The 20,506-nt window shown below is 33.4% G+C and overlaps 2 protein-coding genes across 2 annotated transcripts in view; both read left to right on the top strand.

Annotated features, from left to right (window-relative positions):
* LOC142333394 (methionine aminopeptidase 2-like) overlaps positions 1-9,230 on the top strand; it is a 29,631-nt gene extending 20,401 nt beyond the window's left edge. The window contains exons 8-9 of the mRNA XM_075380427.1: positions 5,504-5,634; positions 8,888-9,230. Coding sequence (XP_075236542.1) covers positions 5,504-5,634; positions 8,888-9,009 — 253 coding nt within the window. The 3' untranslated portion in view covers positions 9,010-9,230. The remainder of the gene's footprint in view (positions 1-5,503; positions 5,635-8,887) is intronic.
* The window catches only part of LOC142333334 (dynein axonemal heavy chain 10-like), a 363,654-nt gene that overhangs the window by 47,288 nt on the left and 295,860 nt on the right, over positions 1-20,506 (top strand). The gene's annotated exons all lie outside the window — the stretch shown is intronic.

The following is a 20,506-nucleotide window of genomic DNA, read 5'->3' as shown; positions in this document are numbered from 1 at the left end:
GTCTCAGCCAGTTTTTTCTGAATTGCTTTGAATGAGTTTCTACTCTTGTTAATTCTTCACGTTACGTTTTCATTTTGTCTGCCCATTTGTTAGTTTTCTTTTTACCTTTTCCTGGCCCATATTAAAATCGTTCAATTTTTTTTCTTAGTGTCCATATTTCACATCCATTTAGAAGTACATTTCTTCTTATTTTGAAATGTTAACTCCATTTTATGGTGTGATAACCATTTCTTTCTATCAAACGCTTTAGGCACTACTATTCTTTGTTTCGTTCTCTCTTTTTTCCTTTTTTCACTGTTGTAATTTTCTATTAATAGTATATGTATGTTTTATTTATTCAATTTACCATTTTTTGTCCTGAGATTCATCGTCTTATTATTGCCTTTTATTTTTCATTAATTTTCTTTTCTCGATATTTATTTTTATTCCGTATTATATTATAAATCTTGTAATTTTAAAATCATGTGTTTGAATATTTTTGATCATATCTTTAACAATGTGTGTATCAAATAAAATCTGTTACAGGCAGTACTATTTCTTACTCTTTTTCATTTGTTAAACCATTCAGTTTGAGCTGCTTTTTTCCTTTGTCAAACCACTCGGTTTGAGCATCCTTTACTCTTATTACTTTCTTATTCGGGTATAATCTGTAAATAATCTTCACAACAGTTCTGTTTTTTCGGTGTGAAATGCTTTAATAAAATTCTAAGCTTGTCACCATTTTTAAATACATAACATTATTATGCTTATGTACATACCCTTCTTAAGTGTATCATCCCTTGAGTCTTTCTCAAAAGGTAGAACAAGTTTTCAAAATACAAAAATTGGCTGTTTGGTGCCCATAAATCTTTGAATTATGTAGACTGTATTTTGTAAAATGTTAATTTATCTGTTTTTTTATGTTCATGAATGTGCAATCTTTGCTAAAAAGAATAGTCGTAGCTGGGAAAGTCATGCAACACTTTGCCATCTTTTATATATATACTAGCTGTACCCGCCACGCTTCGCTGTGACACATTGTGGTTGCATGGATGAGAAATGAGAAACAAAAAAAGCATACGTTTCCTAGAAGTTAAATTTTGCAATACTTGTGGATATACAATATTTTTTTGTTTTTCCACTGTCTGCGTAGATATAAAGGTTATCTGGTTTGCCGACTCGAGAACACGCACATACAGTTGTCCATGTGAGAAGCAATCCGCATCTAAATTTAAACCACACAATTCTAAAGATTGACCTTGAGCTTTATTGATTGTGATTGCAAATGCCAATCGAATTGGGAATTGCAATCTTTTAAATTGAAATGGTGTATCGGTCGGGATCATGGGTATTCGAGGAATGAGGACATCTTCACCTTTGAAAGGTCCCGTTAAAATCGTTGCTTCCACTACGTTATTCATCAATTTCTTAACTGCAAGTCGCGTGCCGTTGCAGAGTTTTGGCTGATTAATATTCCGCAACAGGATAATTGGCACACCTATTTTCAATTTTAATATGTGTGGTGGCATCCCTGGCAGATCAAGTGAGTTTAAAAATTCCGTTGGATAATTAACTACTTCATCTGCTTCCACAACGATGTCTATCGACTTATATGCAATTTCCTCACTTTGAATGCTGGATTGAAAAACATTATTAAGTTGATAGACATCTTTATTCTTTGCGGCAAGGATAGCTCGTTCACTGAGCCGATCGTGATTTCTGTGATTAGTTTGAATATCAGGAAATACTTTTTCGATCAGTTCTTCTTTCGATGTTACTAAATTACAAAAATTATCAGGAAATGATATTCGTCTAGACGTCTCATCGACTGGCAGTTGTCCGTTTCCAATGCCCAGTAACTGTCGTGAGAATACCTCAGCTGATGGATCGTTCTGCAACTGGACACGCATATTCGTTGTCGACTGCAATGTACATACGTGTCGCCACAGTGTTGAATATTTCAGGCAAGCATTTATTTCGTCTACTGGTGTCGATCGAGAAATTACAGGCAATCTTTGCCTAAAATCTCCTGTGAGCAATATCAAAGCATTTCCGAACGGTTGAACGATTCCACACAAATCTCGTAACGATCAAGAGCTTTAAGCGATTTTTTATGTGCCATCATGCATTCATCCCAAACAGTGAGTTTACATTTTTGTAATACTTTTCCCATACAGGATGCTTTGGAAATATTGCATGCAGGAGTCTCGATGATTTGCATGTTTAATGGCAACTTCAGAGCTGAATGCGCAGTCCTTCCACCTGGTAACAATGTTGCAGCTATTCCAGACGAAGCAAGAGCTAAGGCTATGCCATTTTTTGATCGAACCATTGCTAGAATCAATCTAATGAGGAATGATTTCCCAGTTCCTCCTGGCGGATCCAAGAAGAAGGTCCCCCCAGCTCCGTCATTTATCATTTGCATTATGCGATCATAAATGCCTATCTGTTCACGCGTTAATTTGGGAATGTTTGATCGGACATATGACTGAAGATCACCGATGTTGTAACTCTGTTCACGGCGTAAATCCACATCAAATGAAGCAATCTCAGCTCGGGTGGGTGCTGGCATTCCCATTGACTAAGAACTTTATTTGCATTAGCTAAGCACTTGTCTTCAATATTTATCAATGCTTTGTTGTAAGTGCCTTCTGTAAATTCAGACAAAAGTAAATATTTAACCTAACAAAGGATTTTTTGGTCATTATGTAGGGATATTATTTTCTGTGTATTTGGTTATTTTGACTTTTTTTGTTTGCATAGTCTTAAGTCTATCTGGGCTATAAGAAAGTTGGGTGTTTTTTTAATTTATTTACTGTAAGTCATCCTTCTTGGTGGCTTTTTCTTTTTGTTTTGGTGTTTTTTTTTTTTTTAATAAAATACTGATGTTTTAACTGTTATATAACAGCTAAAACAATAATTCAAAGAAATTTGATACTTAATCAGTTGTGATTTTGTTTACATTGGCAACGACCATGCGGGCTCTTTGTGATTGGTCGTTGTGTTTGACATCGGCCATCTTGCATTGATCTGATTGGTTTTCCTTTGTTTACATTTCCAAATTAAAAATAGATGAAAACAATCTTTGATGTGGGTTATATATTGTGATAAAATTTGAGCTCAATCGGTGCAGAACATTTTGAGTTTTTGAAGCGTACACAAATGAACTTAACATTTTTATATATATAAAGATATATATATATATCAAGCAAATGCCGAATAAATCAAGGTTTCTTTTTTTATCTGTGGAGTAGTATTTCTACGAGGTCTGTTCAGAAAGTAACCCAATTTAATGTTTTTAATCTTTATTATTAATTTTACAGATGATTGGTTTTTGTCTTCTTCAAAGTATTCATCTCTCTTACTAATACACTTTTTCCAGCGGTGTTTCCACTTCGCCAAGCAGTTCTGGATAGCTTCATTTTAAATGACTTTTAAGGTCCATGACGAATTTGCTGTAATGTCATCAATAGTCTTAAACCTTTCATCGCCGATTTTAATTTCAGAAATAAGAGAAAAATAATTTGACCAGCAGGGAGGCAGATGGAGGACAGTTGTCTGATTTTTGGCACAAAACTGAGTGTGCGGGCGCGCATTGTGTTGAAGGAACCATGAGTTGTCTTACCACAGCTCTGGTCCCTTTCTGCGGATTTTTTTCACGTAACCATTGTAAAACACTTTGATAGTATGCCCATGCCCGGTTCACTGTTTCACCTTGAGGCAAGAATTCAAAATGCACAGTTCCGTTAAAATCAAAAAAACAGAGAGCATTACTTTGACATTGGATTGAAATTGAAATGCTTTCTTAGGGCGTGGAGATTCTTTGTCAATCCATTGGTGATGATTGAACTTTTTGTCTCAATATCGTAGCTGTAAACCCAGCTTTCATCTCCTGTTATGATCCATTGCATGAATATTTCATCGTCATCTGCTTGTTCAAGAAGTTGCTGCCAAACATCTACTCGATGTCCTTTTTTGTTGTCATCAAATGAACAAACTGTACTGCAACTCGATGCATGTTAAATTTTTCACTCATAATGTTATGGCATTATCCAATCAAGATGCTTTAACCTCTTGTGCAAGTTCTCTGACAGTCAATCGGCGATTTGCACACACCAGGTAGTTGATTTTCTGAATGCAGGTGTCATCCATCAGTTGAAGTCCAAGGCCTTCTTGGTCGATGACCACCTTCAATTGACTGATGACCATTTTTAATCGTGAAAACTGTTCGTAACATTGTGTACACCCAAAGTGTCATCTCTGTAAGCTTGTTTCGAAAGTTGAAACTTTTCTGTAAAAGTTTTCCCCAGTTTCATGCAAAATTTTATATTGTATCCATTGCTCCCAAAAATTGCACATTACAAAAATCGTTTTACTAACACTTAAACACGTTGCACTCAAATAATAATAACGTGAAAATTAAATGAGATACCAATAATCCAAGAACATGTGGTTGCAGTGGAGGTTATGCAGAATAACAGTGCTGCCAACCACAGTCACTAAATATCTGTTGGCGCATAATTAAAATGGTTGGTTATTTTCTGAACGGATCTCGTATACTCATTCCTAATGTGAGCTAAGATCTATTTGTATATTTCACCGGTAGTTCTTGTGAAATTAATTTCATCGTTGTTTGTATATGTCTTTTATCAGAATTTAAATTCTGTTAAAAACAACTTAATTCTGTTGTTCCAATAAATTAAGAAAATTTATGTTATTCTTTATTTCATTTTATAGTTTTGCATGTTTTTATTTATTTAACTTCTTTTTTTTAATGAGCATGTTTTTATTTATTTAACTTCTTTTTTTTAATGAATTTGGCCAACAACCACATGAAGCAACATTTTGCATTCTTTTTTCTGATCAGACGTTTTCTTTTTTCCTCTTGGGAATCCTCGAAATATTGTAACAGTTTTCTGATCGTAATCTTATACTATTTCTTCAGGTTTTTTCATTTCTTTTAGGCCTTTTTGCACTGAAGTTTATTGAATTCTGTTCTTTTTGTTGTAAATATGATTGAAGATTTGTTTTGTGAACCTGCTATTCGTTCTTATTAAGTGGCCAAAGAATTTGGTTCTTTTTTTCTGATGGAATCTGATGTTTTCTCAGTTTGATTGTATTTGTAAATGCATAAATACGTGTAAATACTCATATTTATTACTTCTAAATATTTGTTTTCATCTATTTTTATTGGTCCCAAGATTTTCCTTTCTTTATTAATATTGGATTTATTTCACCTGATTTCAAACTAAAGGTATGTTCTTATGCGTTTAGGCCTTTCAGCTTGGTTATTATATTGGAATGCCTGATATCGGTTTTTATTGAGATGCCTTTTTTATGTAAATATCTTTTGTTGGTAGGCCAAATTCTTTTTTCTCATTCTTCTTTGATCAGGTTCTTTCTCTAAACCATGATTTAGATTATTTCCCCAAGATATTTAAGTTTATTGACTTTGTTGATTTTTCCATTTTTTGTATTTAGGGACTTAATTTATTTATCGTTACTTTTTTTTTATTTGTTCTAGATTGGGATCATCAAGAAGTTTACTGAATACCATCAATACTTATTTTGGTACTTTAGCATTTTGTAAAAGATGGTTGGACAGAGTCGGATGTACTAAATATCAGATGGCACTTAAATATCTTTGCGAAAAAGGTATTTCTTTTTTTTTATACAGAGTTATCATAAAAGAATGGTGCAGTTTTGAACATGGTTTAAATTAAAACTAAATTACAGTTTGTTTTTTATTTTTCAAATTTGTCGTCTCAAACATTTTTTTACATAATTAATAAATTTCAATATGTGCACCCTTAGTCGCTTGACAAATGTCCAAACTATACTCGACTTCTCTCCAAACATTAGTTAACATTTCTTCGTTAACGGTTGTCATCGCTTCATTAATCCTGTTTTTTAAGCGGTTTAGGTCGCAAATTTTTTTGTGTATAAACAACGCAAGATGTACCCCCGCAAGAGAAAATCGCAAGGTGTCAGGTCTGGAAGCCAAAGTACGGGTCCTTGCCAGCCTATCCATCGATCTCTTTCGTTCAAAGTGTCCATAACCGGTGCATTGAAGTGCGGGGGAAGCACCATCTTGTTGGAAATGAAGTCGATGAATGTTTTCGAATTCATCCGGCTGAGGAAAGCAATAATCTGTTAACATGTCATGGTACACGACTCCATTAACTGTTTTTTCGGCAAAGAAGAAAGGCCCTATTACATGATTTTCATCACACCACACCAAACATTAACTTTAGGCAAATCGCGTTGTTTCTCGATAATTGCGTGTGGGTTTTCAGAGCTTCGTATTTGTGGATTGTGTCTGTTAACACATCCATTCACGTGGAATGTAGCTTCGTCTGTAAAAATTATATCGTCTAAAAATGGTTCGTTTTCAATCATTCTTGTACGACATTTGAACAGCGAAATTGGAACGTTTTACACCATTATCGGGTTTCAATTCCTGCAGTATCTGGATTTTATAAGCATGTAAATTTTGTTTTTTACGTAAAACTTTGTGAACTGTCGATTTTGGAATACCTAATTCGACGCTTCAACGGGGGATGGACTTCCCAGCACTTCTAATTGCCGATCGTCTAATTATTCACCCGTTTCGTCCGGTACACTCGGTCTGCCGGTTGATTTCTGTTTCTTAACCGATCCGGTTTCTTCTAATCGTTTGAACCGACGCATTATGTTATTTTTGTGCGGTGGATCTCTTCCGAAATCACGTCAAAACACACGTTGAACTAAAATTACAGATTTTAATTCGGCCATCAATAAAACACACTTTGCTTTGTCTTTATCTGAGAACGTAGTAACTCACTAAACTCACCGCAACAACAATACAAGAACTGACGTTTGTCTTTATTTCTTGACTACATATTTTACAATATGCAACAATTTTTAATGTTTTAATTTTAACGTGTAATTTTCAAAAACATTTTTATTAACTGATGATGAGGAAAACTCTCGACAGCGCTTTTATGATAAAAATTGAAAGAGCAATAAGATAAGGTAAGCAACATCGTTAGATTTTGTACTCTTGGTAGAAAGCTAAGTTATACGTTTGTCCTTTATTATATATTATTTAATATATGAAATATAAACAACCAAAACACAATAATTAGATAAGTTATACTTAGAATATTAATTCCAAGAATTAATTTTTGTGGAATAGAATTCAATACCGACTGAAAATGCGGGATCCTGTGAAAATCAATTATTGGAATTAATATGGTAAGTATAATTTTTCTGATACTGTGTTTTGGTGATTTATATTTTGTATAATATTAAATTTTATTATGGAGTGGTCAATATGTTAATGAATTATTTGAATTTTCAAAAATTTATTTATGCAGTATACATATTTATAACTTTAAAGTTTTGATTGAAATTAAAAGTATCAGAGAAGTAATTTGAAGCGTGTAAAATGATCTGTTTTTATTCGGGTTGGACAATAACTTTCCTGCTAATTAGCATTCTGATGAATCGTTCCTTTTTGTTTATCGATAGAAATAGCATTCTACACTACAGCCATATTATGACAATATATCACAGTTCTGTGATATATCAGTTCAGTAATATATCATAATACTGTGATATTTGTACCAGGAGATAATATTTATAAAGTACGGGCAATCTATGTCCATCATTCAAAATCTGGTACAGAAGAAGTAATACATTGAAATTTGACATTGAAGTAACAACTATTCAAGGAAAAACTTAAAATGTAAAAATTATCCTGTGATGTTATCTTTTCAAAAGAAAATCAAAGATAAATTAGAAGAAATACTAGATGTCATGAATTTATTCCTAGGAGAGAATTTCTGTCTGAAAATATATAGGGTAAAAAAAGGAAATGAAGTGTGACAGAAAGAAACATTACTGTAATTTAATAGGCGTACAATGAGGAAGTCATCTGGTGTGCACAGCAGATTTTTTCCTTTACTTTCGCATTTACACTATACAGAAAAGATGACACGATCGCCTAGTTTTTTCAGAAACTAGGAGAGCTTTTCAGAAAGTCAATTAAGATACGTGAGCATTCCAAAAGATAGTGGCCATCGATTATCTTTGCTGTTGATGTCAATGGTTTTTCTCTTCTGTGGAATGAATTCCTGTACTTTGACTGCTGTTTTTGACTGTTTGTTTTCAGCAGGTCAGTAGCAATATACGAGTGTTTCCCAATATGAAATTGCACAAAATTTCCTCTTGAATATGTTGAAACAGCTCTAAACTGTGTTTAAAAAATGTTTACTCGCTCACACTTTTGATAGATTGTGATATAATTATGGCATCCATCTTGAAAACTATTTTGGATATTTATCCAAAATATGATGTACTTAATCATTTAAGATGTCATTAGTCTTTGTGATCGGTTTCTATTCTCAGTCATCATATGAATTTTTATTTAATATTTTGCTGTTTAATCTCTATAGATCGTTATCCAGAATATTCAAAACCGGTTCTAATCGATAAAGCTAACTCGCAATAATTATCTCCCCCCGGTTTTAATTTCTTTGTGGTTTTCACTTTCAAAAAGTAATGATTGATCACCACACATAATTCTCTTTCATTCGTTTTTTACAAATTAAAATACTCGATCGACTCAAATGATTGCCAGCAACAGATTTATGAATGTACCTGCCAGAAAGTCAGTGTATGCTCTAGTGGAGATGCGGTAAACTAAGAACAAAGAACAACTTCAGTAATGTAGTGTGCATGGAAGTAATCAGACACCCTTCATAAGAAAGCGTGTCAAAAATCTTTTCAGAGGATGATGTAAACTGAGACCTGGTTTGACCGTGGAATTAAAAAATAGAAAGATTTTAAATTGATCTCTCCCCTGTTGAATATTTCTTTGTAAGTGTGTTATTGTGTTGTTTATATATTTTATTTATTTTTTCAGATATTGTTGAAGCGTATCCGCCATTGTGCGACATAAAGGGTTGTTATACTGCTCAGTTTGAACATACAATCGTGTTACGACCTACATGCAAAGAGGTTATTAGCCGTGGAACTGATTATTAAATAAATGTGTACAGTAACCTCGTCGTATTGTTCTGTTTTGTTACATTGTTATTATTTTTTATTATTATGATCATTATTGTGGAGTTTTATATATATGTTTCTTTTTTGTGAAATTTATTTTTTTTTTGCTTTGTTAATATTTTTTTTTAGTTTTGATGCGATCCTGATTATGTATCTGGATTCAGTAAGTGGAATATTGTGTTTACATTTTGGATAGTGTATTATGTGGTTTATTGAAAATCCATTAAAACAGTTGATAAAAAAAATTGTTATTTTACTAAATTTTGAAACCCGATGGAGCAATTTGGAATGTCACATTGACTTCTGAAAAAAAAATGGTTTATATAATTTTTTCCATCAAAGCTAGGAAAGTTACGTTGTGGTTTTAGGTTTCTTTGCCCTCAACAGACTACTACTTAGAAAGAGAATTTTAAAGTATTCAAATAAAGTATTATGTTAAAAAAATTATTGTAGTCTTCGAGTAAAAATTTCAGATACAGCATCCACGGTGACCGTTTTCTTACTACCTTCTTGATGAATTATAAGCAGTATTTTTAGCATCGGTGAATTATAATCTGAAATAATTTTACAAAATTTCATAATCTATTAACCTTTTTCGATCATGTAGCCTTGGAACTGGTTACGCACGGCGTCAGTTTTAAAACGCTGTTACAAAATCATTTTATATGGCATCTAAGTCGGTTATTTTCTTTTATATTCACAAAGGAATCTGTTTTATTACACAATTTGAACGACTTTTATACGATGTAAAATGTTTTATTTAGACTAGAAAGAATATGACCATTTTTTTATCAGAAATGTGCTTGTGTGTGTGTGTCTGTTACTTGGGTATTATAATTGCTATGAGGATTACTGATTTATTTATTATTTACAAAAATAGCTTATTATATTAGCAACATATCGATTTATTGAAATGTCAAAATAAATTATGTTATACGGCACACAAAAAAAAGGACTTGTGATCATAAATACGTCACTTTTACTTGAGGTCTATAAATATCTTTTCTGACAAATGATATCGGTAAACGTGTAACACATATCGATTCGTAATGAATAACAGTGTATAGTAAAAATGGTTTTTGTCAATCTGAATAGCCTTTTGAGTGGTGGGGATTTTTATAAAACGTAGTTTTCAAAATCTACTTTTATTTATACTAACATATGTTACTAATCTGCGATTTATGACACGGGTTTTTCATCATATTTTGTCCAGTTTTCAACCGATTTGCTTGAAAGTATTATTTTTTAAATCTGCAAACTATGTTTCACAAGCGCAAAGCAAAAAAAAATTTCGCTAATAAAAAACACGGTAGAAAAGCGCAAAAAAAATTCTGCAATTAAATTATCGTAATTTTTGTACCGTTACAATTTTTTTGTTGTTACAGGCATAAAAAATATCCAATCGTAACTGTTTTTTTTGTCAGAATCTGTTAAATCTCTTTAATATACTTAATTTTTAGAAATTTTTTTCACAAGAGGGTAGCAGCATAAGACTATGAAGGGAGGCAATTAAATACCAACATATTTTCACCACGGAGCGCTAATCAACCGCGGATCATCGTGATGGGAAAAGGTTAATCCATTCTGAATATATAAATTAAAATGATAATTGACAAAAAAATGAAGAAAATTTAGGCTTATTATCTTTCTTCCCTGCATGAAATTGCCCAAATACTTAACTATGGTGACGTAGTGGAGTCATCTAATTAGTACAAGAATGTATTGGAGTTTCAATACAGAAACAATAAAAAGGAAAATGGATTTTACTCCCCCCCCCCTTATGGGATTTGAATCATTCCAAATATCATTGCGTGCATGTTTATTGAAACATAATGGACGCACACTTAGATCGCTTAGACAAAAAACCAAAAGTGAGATAAAAGATGAACAGATTTGTTCATTATTTATAATAAATCATTTATATTACAGAGCTTGCTTACTCACGTATTATCCCCCCTCTCTCTCTCTCTCTCTCTCTCTCTCTATCTATCTGTCTGTCTGTCTATCTATCTATCTATCTCTCTCCCCCCTCACTCTCTCTCTCTCTCTACACTTTTGTGTAAATTTTGAACACTTTTTGTGAAATTTTGAAAGTTGTGTTGGTAGCCGTGGGCGATTACCACTTGATAAGTGGCACCAGCCTCTCTAACCTAACCTCTCTTTTCCTGTTTAGCCTCCGGAAACTATCGTTTAGATAATACTTCAGAGAATGATATGTATGAGTGTAAATGAAGTGTAGTCTTGTACATTCTCAGTTCGACTATTCCTGAGATGTGAGGTTAATTGAAACCCAACCACCAAAGAACACCGATATCCATGACCTAGTATTCAAATCCGTGTAAAAATAACTGGATTTACTAGGACTTCAATGCTGGAACTCTCGGCTTCCAAATCATCTGATTTGGGAAGACCACTAGACCAACCCGGTGAGTCTCTCTAACCTAACCTGCCATTTAGTTGTCATGGATCCTTGGAGTGGTGTGTAACGTGCATTTGCTATCAAAGCGTTTTACAAAATCAATGACAGTGTGGAGGGAGCGCATAGAGAATTTTGCCGTTATTTTAATCTGGGACAGCACGACTGTGTTTCATCAGCACATGTAATTAAAACACGGATATCTAATTTTTATATCCTCCACTTTACATTCAGTTCAATTAACTGTTTTTATTTACAGTCGATTGTAGTATGTATCAATTAATAAGTAATAATTTACTCGCGTAGTAATTACATCATAAAATTACAACGTCGATTTTTTCCTGTAACTCGACTATTTGTTACCCGATTTAAAAAATAAAATGACATTTTGTTCAAAATTAAAGGCGTAATATTTTAGCAAAGATAAAACCAACGTTTACGGAGATATAACGGATTGAAAAATAAACATCGCCGATGTTTTGTAATTTAGGAAGGTATTTAATTCCTGATTTTAAAACTTTATTACCGAGACGCTTACCAAATATTAATCTTATTCCTCTATCCGATCTCGAGATATAAAGTTTTATATAAAAATAAGAAAATGGCGGACAGGGGGAGAACAAAGGAGAAATTGCTGTAACTAAGGATATTTTTCGTTTAGTTTTACCAGTAGAATTCGAAAAAGTATTGCCAGCCCAGTATTTTAGAAACACTCTGTATACACATACGTAATCGTGCCATTTAAAAATTAAAGCTCTATGGTTTATTCGTTTGGGATATTTTTCGTTTAGTTTTACAAGTAGAATTCGAAAAAATATTGCCAGCCCAGTACTTTAGAAATACCCTGTATACACATACGTAATCGTCCCTATTAAAAATACATTTAAAAATTAAGCTCTATGGTTTATTGGTTTGGGATATTTTTCGTTTAGTTTTACAAGTAGAATTCGAAAAAATATTGCCAGCCCAGTACTTTAGAAACACTCTGTATACACATACGTAATCGTGCCTATTTAAAAATTGAATATCTATGAAAATTGAATGTTTGGATTAATCGTATTAAAGATCTCTTTAAATTTTAAATTATTGCTTTTAAATGTTTTCTTATCCATGTAACACCTAGTGAGGACTTTAATCTGTAAATGTCTACTATTTCTACAACGACATAATTCATTTAAAAATTAAACCTCTCTGAAAATCGATTTTTTCGATTAATCGAATTAAAGAACTCTTTTAATTTTAAATATTTTCGTTGGAGGATAAATCGATATAAGACAGGTGAGGACTTAATTTTTAAATACCTCTGCTATTTCTACAACGTCATAATCCATTTAAAAATTAAATCTCTCTCAAAGTTGATTTAATATTTAAATCCCTCGTAACTATGTTTAATCCTTCATTTAATTACCTTGATTTCTTTTTTTTTAATTTATTATTTTCTTTAGTCAAATTTAATTCTTTTAAAAAGATATTTTTAATTTTTCCTTTTTTTTTTAATTTTTACAATTGCTTTTATTATTATAAACATTTATTGTTATATTATTATTATATATCTATATACCGCACACACACACACACACACATATATATATATATATATGGGAAAAATGTAGTACTTTTTAATAGGATCCGAATTTTCGAAAGAAAATCGCAAATATCTCGAAAACGGTCGGTCCTAGCGCTCTGAAAAATTTTCTCAACTCACCTCGACGCAACCCCATCCCCTCCTAGCGGTTCCCGACAGACAATAATGTTTTCAAGCGCCCCCGGGGTGCCGTTCGGAAATTGGGTAGGGGGTGCCGCCGTGATATCTCGGCAACCGGTCGTCCGATTTTTACTATTCAAACGGCGTAAGTATCGGCAGGTCGAGCGCTAATCGTTTAACTCATCTGGTACACTCTCGATCGACCGGATCTCGGTTATCCGGAAATTAATTCATTTAGCCCTCTGTTTTGATCGCACTCACCCGACGTAATACCTACAGATCTGATCTTTCGCTAAATACGCTGAAATCTGTGCGCTAGCGATTACCGGTCTACAGGGTCTAGCTGCGGAGGGCGTGCTACAGGCACGCCTCTGCAGTTAGTATATGCGCTAAATAGGGCGACGGAAGCTAAGAAGAAATATAATCGCCGAATCCTTCATAAAAAAAAAAAACGTGTAAATATATTGTAATTCGAAAAAAGCGGGTACGGGCGCAGAAAGAAATGGGGTTCAGGAAAGTTAAAAAATCGGCATTACGGTGGGCTTTTAATTTTTTCCGCCGTATTGAATCAAATTTAATTTTTTAAATAGAAAGGTTGACGTACGATACGTGATTTCGGTTTAAAATTTTATGATAAAAACAACGGTGAACGCCGTTTTTCTGTTAACGCCTTCGTTATCGAGTTTTAAACGTTCAAATTGAGAACGATGGAAAAATCATGTCGGTAATAAAACACGATCCACGATCAATTTTATCGAGAGCTTTTCGACTATATATTATAAGCGGTACTTATTTTCATCGGTTCCAGAGTTATAGCTCAATAAAATTTTAATTAATGAAATATTTGGATCTTACAAGAGGAAGGGATATCGGTTCGAATCAGACTTCATCTCCTTTTTTTTCAATTTAAATATATTGATTTATTAATAATTATTAACCTCCGATTGTAAATACTAAATAATAAGTCAAGTTAATAATGAAACAAAATTTTATGTACTTTTAAAAATGTATATATGTAATTTAATAGGAAATCCCGGTGGGAAATTCCCTATTCCCTTAATCCCAGCTGGATGTTTGAAATTACGCAGGGGCGTCAATTTGGTTAATATTTTCGTTTTAAATATTATTTATAATAATTAATTATAAAGGTTGGTTTGAATTAAATAAATAAATAATATTTAAAGTGAAAAAAAAATGTAGCCCCCTAAGACTCGAACTGTGTTACGAGCAACGCAGCGGAAAGACGCGTTATACCAATCGGCTACAACGGCAATCTGAGACGTTGGGTGAAAAATGTTGTATATAAGTTGCGCAGAAGAAAAATTAAACGTATATTAATACACTGTAAGTATAGTAATATACTATTTTCTGGGCGTCTGAAACCAGTGTTTTATTATGTATTTTGCAGCAAATCCAGTCTTCCAGCGGGAAAATTTTACTACAAACACGGGATAATCGTGGAAAAAAACACGTTTAAATTGGTTCTAGGGGTGAAAGGTTAAAGCGGCTATTGAATGTAATCGTTATACGCTACTTGTAATATATATATTAATTCGAAACGATTGCGATCCCATACAAGTTTTCACTTCGGCCGTGCGGTCCTAAGCACCCTTTTGTTTTTTTTTTTTTTGTTACAAATAACAATTTTTAGGCGAGAATTAAGGAAAAAAAATATTTTTTTACCTACGCTCGTTGACATCGACAAATTAACAATAATGTTTTCATTATTTAAATAATAAATAATTGTTACAATTACTGAATTTATTATTTAAATACTCAAACCATTACCGTGTTAATTAGGGAACGTTAGCGAGCGTAGGTTAAGTTTGATTAAATTATATTAATAAAATAAATAACTATAAATGGTTATATCCAGTGAATTCCTAATATGTTCATACTTGATTAGCGAGGAAAAATGTTTTTTTCATTTTAAAATTATTTTTATGCCCAAAATCAAGGAAATACAGGGCAAACTTTGACAACTCATTCTTAAGGCTAAAAATAAGAAAAAAGTTCACGTAAACATAGGTCCGAAAATGCTTCGTTAGCGAGTTATACAGGATGAAAGATTACGCCCGAGTTTCAGTTCCTCCGGGTAAATTAAGACTTTCTGAAATTCTGGGAAGATCAATTAAGGGACAAATTCAACTGTTTCTTATGGTTTTTGAGCTGGGAAATCAAAAAAGTAACTCCCAGAACTGTATCTATCTTAGTTTCTATGATATCCCGTGTAAAGCGCCAAAAAATATTTAATTCGTATCGTAAAATTTTCAGAAAACTGTTAAGAAGTGCAATATTGTATTCGTTTTACTGCGCATAAAAAATTGTCTGTTAAAAAAAGGGAAATTCTGTTTAGTTTTGTTTTGAAAAACGCTGCCTATCTTCACTAATGCCGAATATTCCGACGTGATTTTCATCTATGGATTTTGCAATGGAAGTGCTGCGGCAGCGGTTACGGAATATCGACATAGGTATCCTGGTCGTGTTGTACCAAATCGTAAAGTAAAGTCCGTTGGATTATTGTTTGTGGGGACGGTTGAAAAATGAAGTTTACAAGCAAAAAGCAGACGCACGCGATGAACTGATCGCTCCCGTTCTCAACGCTGCAACTATAATCAAAGAACGCAAAGATACCGTTAGACCGGCAACACAAAATCTAGTACAACGCGTTGAAAAATGCATTGAACACAACGGTGGCATTTTTGAAAGTTATTAAACCGCATGAAATACTACTTGTAAGCAGCATTTTATCATTATCATAAAAAAAAAAAAACAGTAAGTATTCTTTCTTCCTCCAGTTATTTTTTACTGTAAAACGAAAAAGTTTTTTAATCTGTTAAAAATTAATCAGTTTTGTTGTTAATAAGAGTCGACGTGTTTAAAATTTTATTTGTTTTCTGTCGACATTATTTACATCTCAATCTTCTTATAATTAAATTCTCTACAATTTACGTTTTAAAAATGTATGATTTATCGCCAATTTAAAAACGTTATTGTTCGTCAAACGCAAAAAATGTGTTTTTTGACCCTATTTTTGGCGTTTTACACGGGATATCTTGGAAACTAAGAGAGATACAGTTCTGGGACCTATTTTTTTCGATTTCCCAGCTCAAAAACGGTAAGAAACAATTTTCCCCTTAATTGACCTTCCCAGTTTTTCAGAAAGCCTTAATTTATCCGGAGGAACTGAAACTCGGGCGAAATCTTTCACCATGTATAACTCGCTAACGAAGCGTTTTCGGACCTATGTTTATATGAACATTTTTCTTATTTTTAGCCTCTAGAATGAGTTGTCAAAGTATTGCCCTATCCTCCTGAATCACTCTGTATAATGATTGTTGAAGGGGATTTGGGGGGGGGGGCGGAGCCCCACCGATTTTTACAATATACGGTCTAAATGTAAAATTATAATTTTACGTTCCGATAATTTAAAAAAAAATATATAGAAAAAATCGAAAAAATTTTTTGCAAAAATTGAAAAACATTTTTCCCATTTTTTGTCGATTTAAAATTGGTTTTTTAACATGATAATTATTTTTGAGTGATTTGGGCAAGAATTTTTGGGTAACATATAACGAAAGAGTACTGAACATTATCGCCAGGTATAATTGCTATGTTCAGCATTTTAAAAAGTTTACGGTTCAAGAATAGAGATAGAAGAATAATTGCTGACATTTACAGGAACCAAACCTCAACAGTAATAATCGAAGAACATAAGAAAGAAGCCCTAATAAGAAAGGGAGTCCGACAAGGATGTTCCCTATCTCCATTACTTTTTAATTTTTACATGGAACTAGCAGTTAATGATGTTAAAGAACAATTTAGATTCGGAGTAACAGTACAAGGTGAAAAGATAAAGATGCTACGATTTGCTGATGATATAGTAATTCTAGCCGAGAGTAAAAAGGATTTAGAAGAAACAATGAACGGCATAGATGAACTCCTACGCAAGAACTATCGCGTGAAAATAAACAAGAACAAAACAAAATTAATGAAATGTAGTAGAAATAACAAAGATGGACCGCTGAATGTGAAAATAGGAGGAGAAAAGATTATGGAGGTAGAAGAATTTTGTTATTTGGGAAGTAAAATTACTAAAGATGGACGAAGCAGGAGCGATATAAAATGCCGAATAGCACAAGCTAAACGAGCCTTCAGTAAGAAATATAATTTGTTTACATCAAAAATTAATTTAAATGTCAGGAAAAGATTTTTGAAAGTGTATGTTTGGAGTGTCGCTTTATATGGAAGTGAAACTTGGACGATCGGAGTATCTGAGAAGAAAAGATTAGAAGCTTTTGAAATGCGGTGCTATAGGAGAATGTTAAAAATCAGATGGGTGGATAAAGTGACAAATGAAGAGGTATTGCGACAAATAGATGAAGAAAGAAGCGTTTGGAAAAATATAGTTAAAAGAAGAGACAGACTTATAGGCCACATCCTGGAATAGTCGCTTTAATATTGGAAGGACAGGTAGAAGGGAAAAATTGTGTAGGCAGGCCACGTTTGGAGTATGTAAAACAAATTGTTGGGGATGTAGGATGTAGAGGGTATACTGAAATGAAACGACTAGCACTAGATAGGGAATCTTGGAGAGCTGCATCAAACCAGTCAAATGACTGAAGACAAAAAAAAAAAAAAATATCAACCTAACCAATCACGGCAATATTATAAATTAAATTAGTAGGCAATGAAAATAGTTTACTTTCTTAATTAAAGTGCAGTAAAATTATTTTTAAGCTGCATATCTTTCATTTGGTTTTAAATGAAAGACATCAGAAAAAATGTTAATAACGTACGGGGAATGTTAAATAATTTTTCTATCATTAAACACCGAAAAACAACATTTATTTTATATGACAGTACAGAACTACTTCAGAAGTCCTGTGACAATCTTTGAAACTAGTGGTAAAAAATACTAAACAGCTGTAAAATACTACGTAATGTAAAAAATGGTTAATAGCTGGAATAGTAAGGGGTAACATAACCTGAATTTTTTTAATGAAAAAATTGTTGTTCTGCAATCACCTTTAAAATATTGTCGCAACCTTATCCTATATTTTGGTCCTTCTGATGCGTATAATCAAAGTTGTTACCGTGACTTAGGTTAGCTTTGGTGTTTTTTTAAACCGGTGTCAAGCGGTTACGTTCCCCGGGTTTTTAATTCTTACCGACTAATGTTTTAACAGCATCTGCATAAAAATGGTGGATCGTTCATGATTTGACCGTTTTCACAGAGTTCCTTTTTGGTATCTGGTGTTTGATTTTAACATGAATCTGCCTCACGAAAGCCTTGTAAAGCGATCGGCTTTTTGTGGCAACGACTGCTGGTGTAAATACCCTTTTTATGTCTTTCTTTTTCCTGTTTAGCCTCCGGTAACTACCGTTTAGATAATTCTTCAGAGGATGAATGAGGAGGGTATGAGTGTAAATGAAGTGTAGTCTTGTACATTCTCAGTTCGACCGTTCCTGAGATGTGTGGTTAATTGAAACCCAACCGCCAAAGAACACTGGTATCCGCGATCTAGTATTCAAATCCGTGTAAAAATAACCGGCTTTACTAGGACTTGAACGCTGTAACTCTCGACTTCGAAATCAGCTGATTTGGGAAGACGCGTTAACCACTAGACCGACCTGGTGGGTTTTGGTATAAATACCCTGTAACGAGCAAAGGTTCGCCCAGGTAGGGCGGACAGTCTACCTGGGCGAATTAAGGCGATTACTCCTGTATACGCTCTTTTTAGAGCAGGGACCGAAATCAGTATTTTCGTAATTGCTTGCACTCGCTTAAACTGTTCAGCAGCGGGGTTAAGACGTGCAAAAAATGACGTGAGGGAATCAGGCCACCGGCTGCTCGTATTTCAAATATGTCGGCTTGCCCGACAAAGTAGTAGATGACAGAGACTAATTAGGGATACCAAAAATTAGTCTGAATAGTGATTTAGTTAAGGCTGGTAGTTCTGTATCTCTGGTACACAATTTGAGTAACTATGTGAGCAGTTGTTGGATTTCTTGAAGACGAGTGATCCCTAGGGATAATGAGTTTAGGGAAATGTTCTCTAAACATAAATGTTTCCTAAACATGAGTTTAGGGAACTGTGCTTTGGCGAACGGATTTGAGGCGCTTGTCTCTAAGCCAACTGAAGTCAAGGAGGTTATAGTTAAAGAAAAGAGGCAAATTCCGTCCCGGTACCAGCGCCCAGCGCCTGTACTTATTAGGGCGAAGCGGAAACTCTACGCCTAGGTGCTTAAAGGCAAGCGAGAGGCCAGCTTAACCCACAAGCAACCAGAAGTCACATTCATAAACAGGAAGGAAAGCTCCACAAAACTATTAAGGAAATTAGAAAGGAATAGAAGGAAATTTGAAAATTAGGAACATAAAACACAGTAGGAAAGGTCTGGTTGTCTTAGCGGATGATAAAGAGACAGTTAGAGTCATTTCAGAATCTGTCGTTAGTAAAAGGCTGGAGGTCAAAGTGCTTCAGAAACGTAAAAGGAGGCCTCGAGTAACTATGATGAGGTGTTGACCTCGCTCCCGAAAGCGGATCAAAGCAAAGAGAGAAGGGTATGTTTTTATTACAGGCTTATTAAATTTGTAAATCTGTTTCTTGATTTTTAAGTAAACCAAGAGGACTCTGAGTAAATTGAATTGTACAACAAAACTGTCGTTGTTGGAATTAACACTTGCTTTCTTAGCATAGTATTTTTGGCGTTTAAAGACGAATTCATTTTTTATTTATCAAATTTCATCGGTATTAATTAACAAATTAATACCTTATACTGTCTTAGAGAATATAACATAACCAATTTTTTTTTCTTAACTGAAAAAATAAATACCGATGCAAAAAACAAAAGTTCAGTTCTGTAAATTACTATTCAAAAAAATGTCTGTTTAATTTTCAATTAGATCGGTAATTTTGATGACGTAATTTGTTTTTATTAATAAATATATTAATACAGGTTAAAGTAAAAAAATCATTTTGAAATTAGTTCCTTCTTTTTATTTTAAATTCAAATATATATTTTAATGCTATTATGTGTTGAAGATTACAAGTTACGACAGGATGGATTCATTAGAACGATTAAACAATTTTTAATACTATTCACCAATCAGAGACGCAGAAAAGTAATTAACTTGTTTTTCAATTCTTATAACAGAGTTGGTCTATTCTTTTAACGTTGAACGGATCAAGAGACGTCGGTCGGGTCTGTAACGAAACACTCCGATATTATTGACCAATCAGAGACGCAGAAATGTAATTAACTTGTTTTTCAATTCTTATCACAGAGTTGGTCTATTCTTTTAACGTTGAACGGATTAAGAGATGTCACGAGGTAGTCGTTCGGGTCTATGA

The sequence above is a fragment of the Lycorma delicatula genome, chromosome 12 (assembly GCF_047948215.1).
Source record: "Lycorma delicatula isolate Av1 chromosome 12, ASM4794821v1, whole genome shotgun sequence".
In the NCBI taxonomy this organism is placed as follows: domain Eukaryota; kingdom Metazoa; phylum Arthropoda; class Insecta; order Hemiptera; family Fulgoridae; genus Lycorma; species Lycorma delicatula.
Note: the sequence above shows the minus strand (reverse complement) of the source record. Positions and strands in the feature narration are given on the sequence as shown.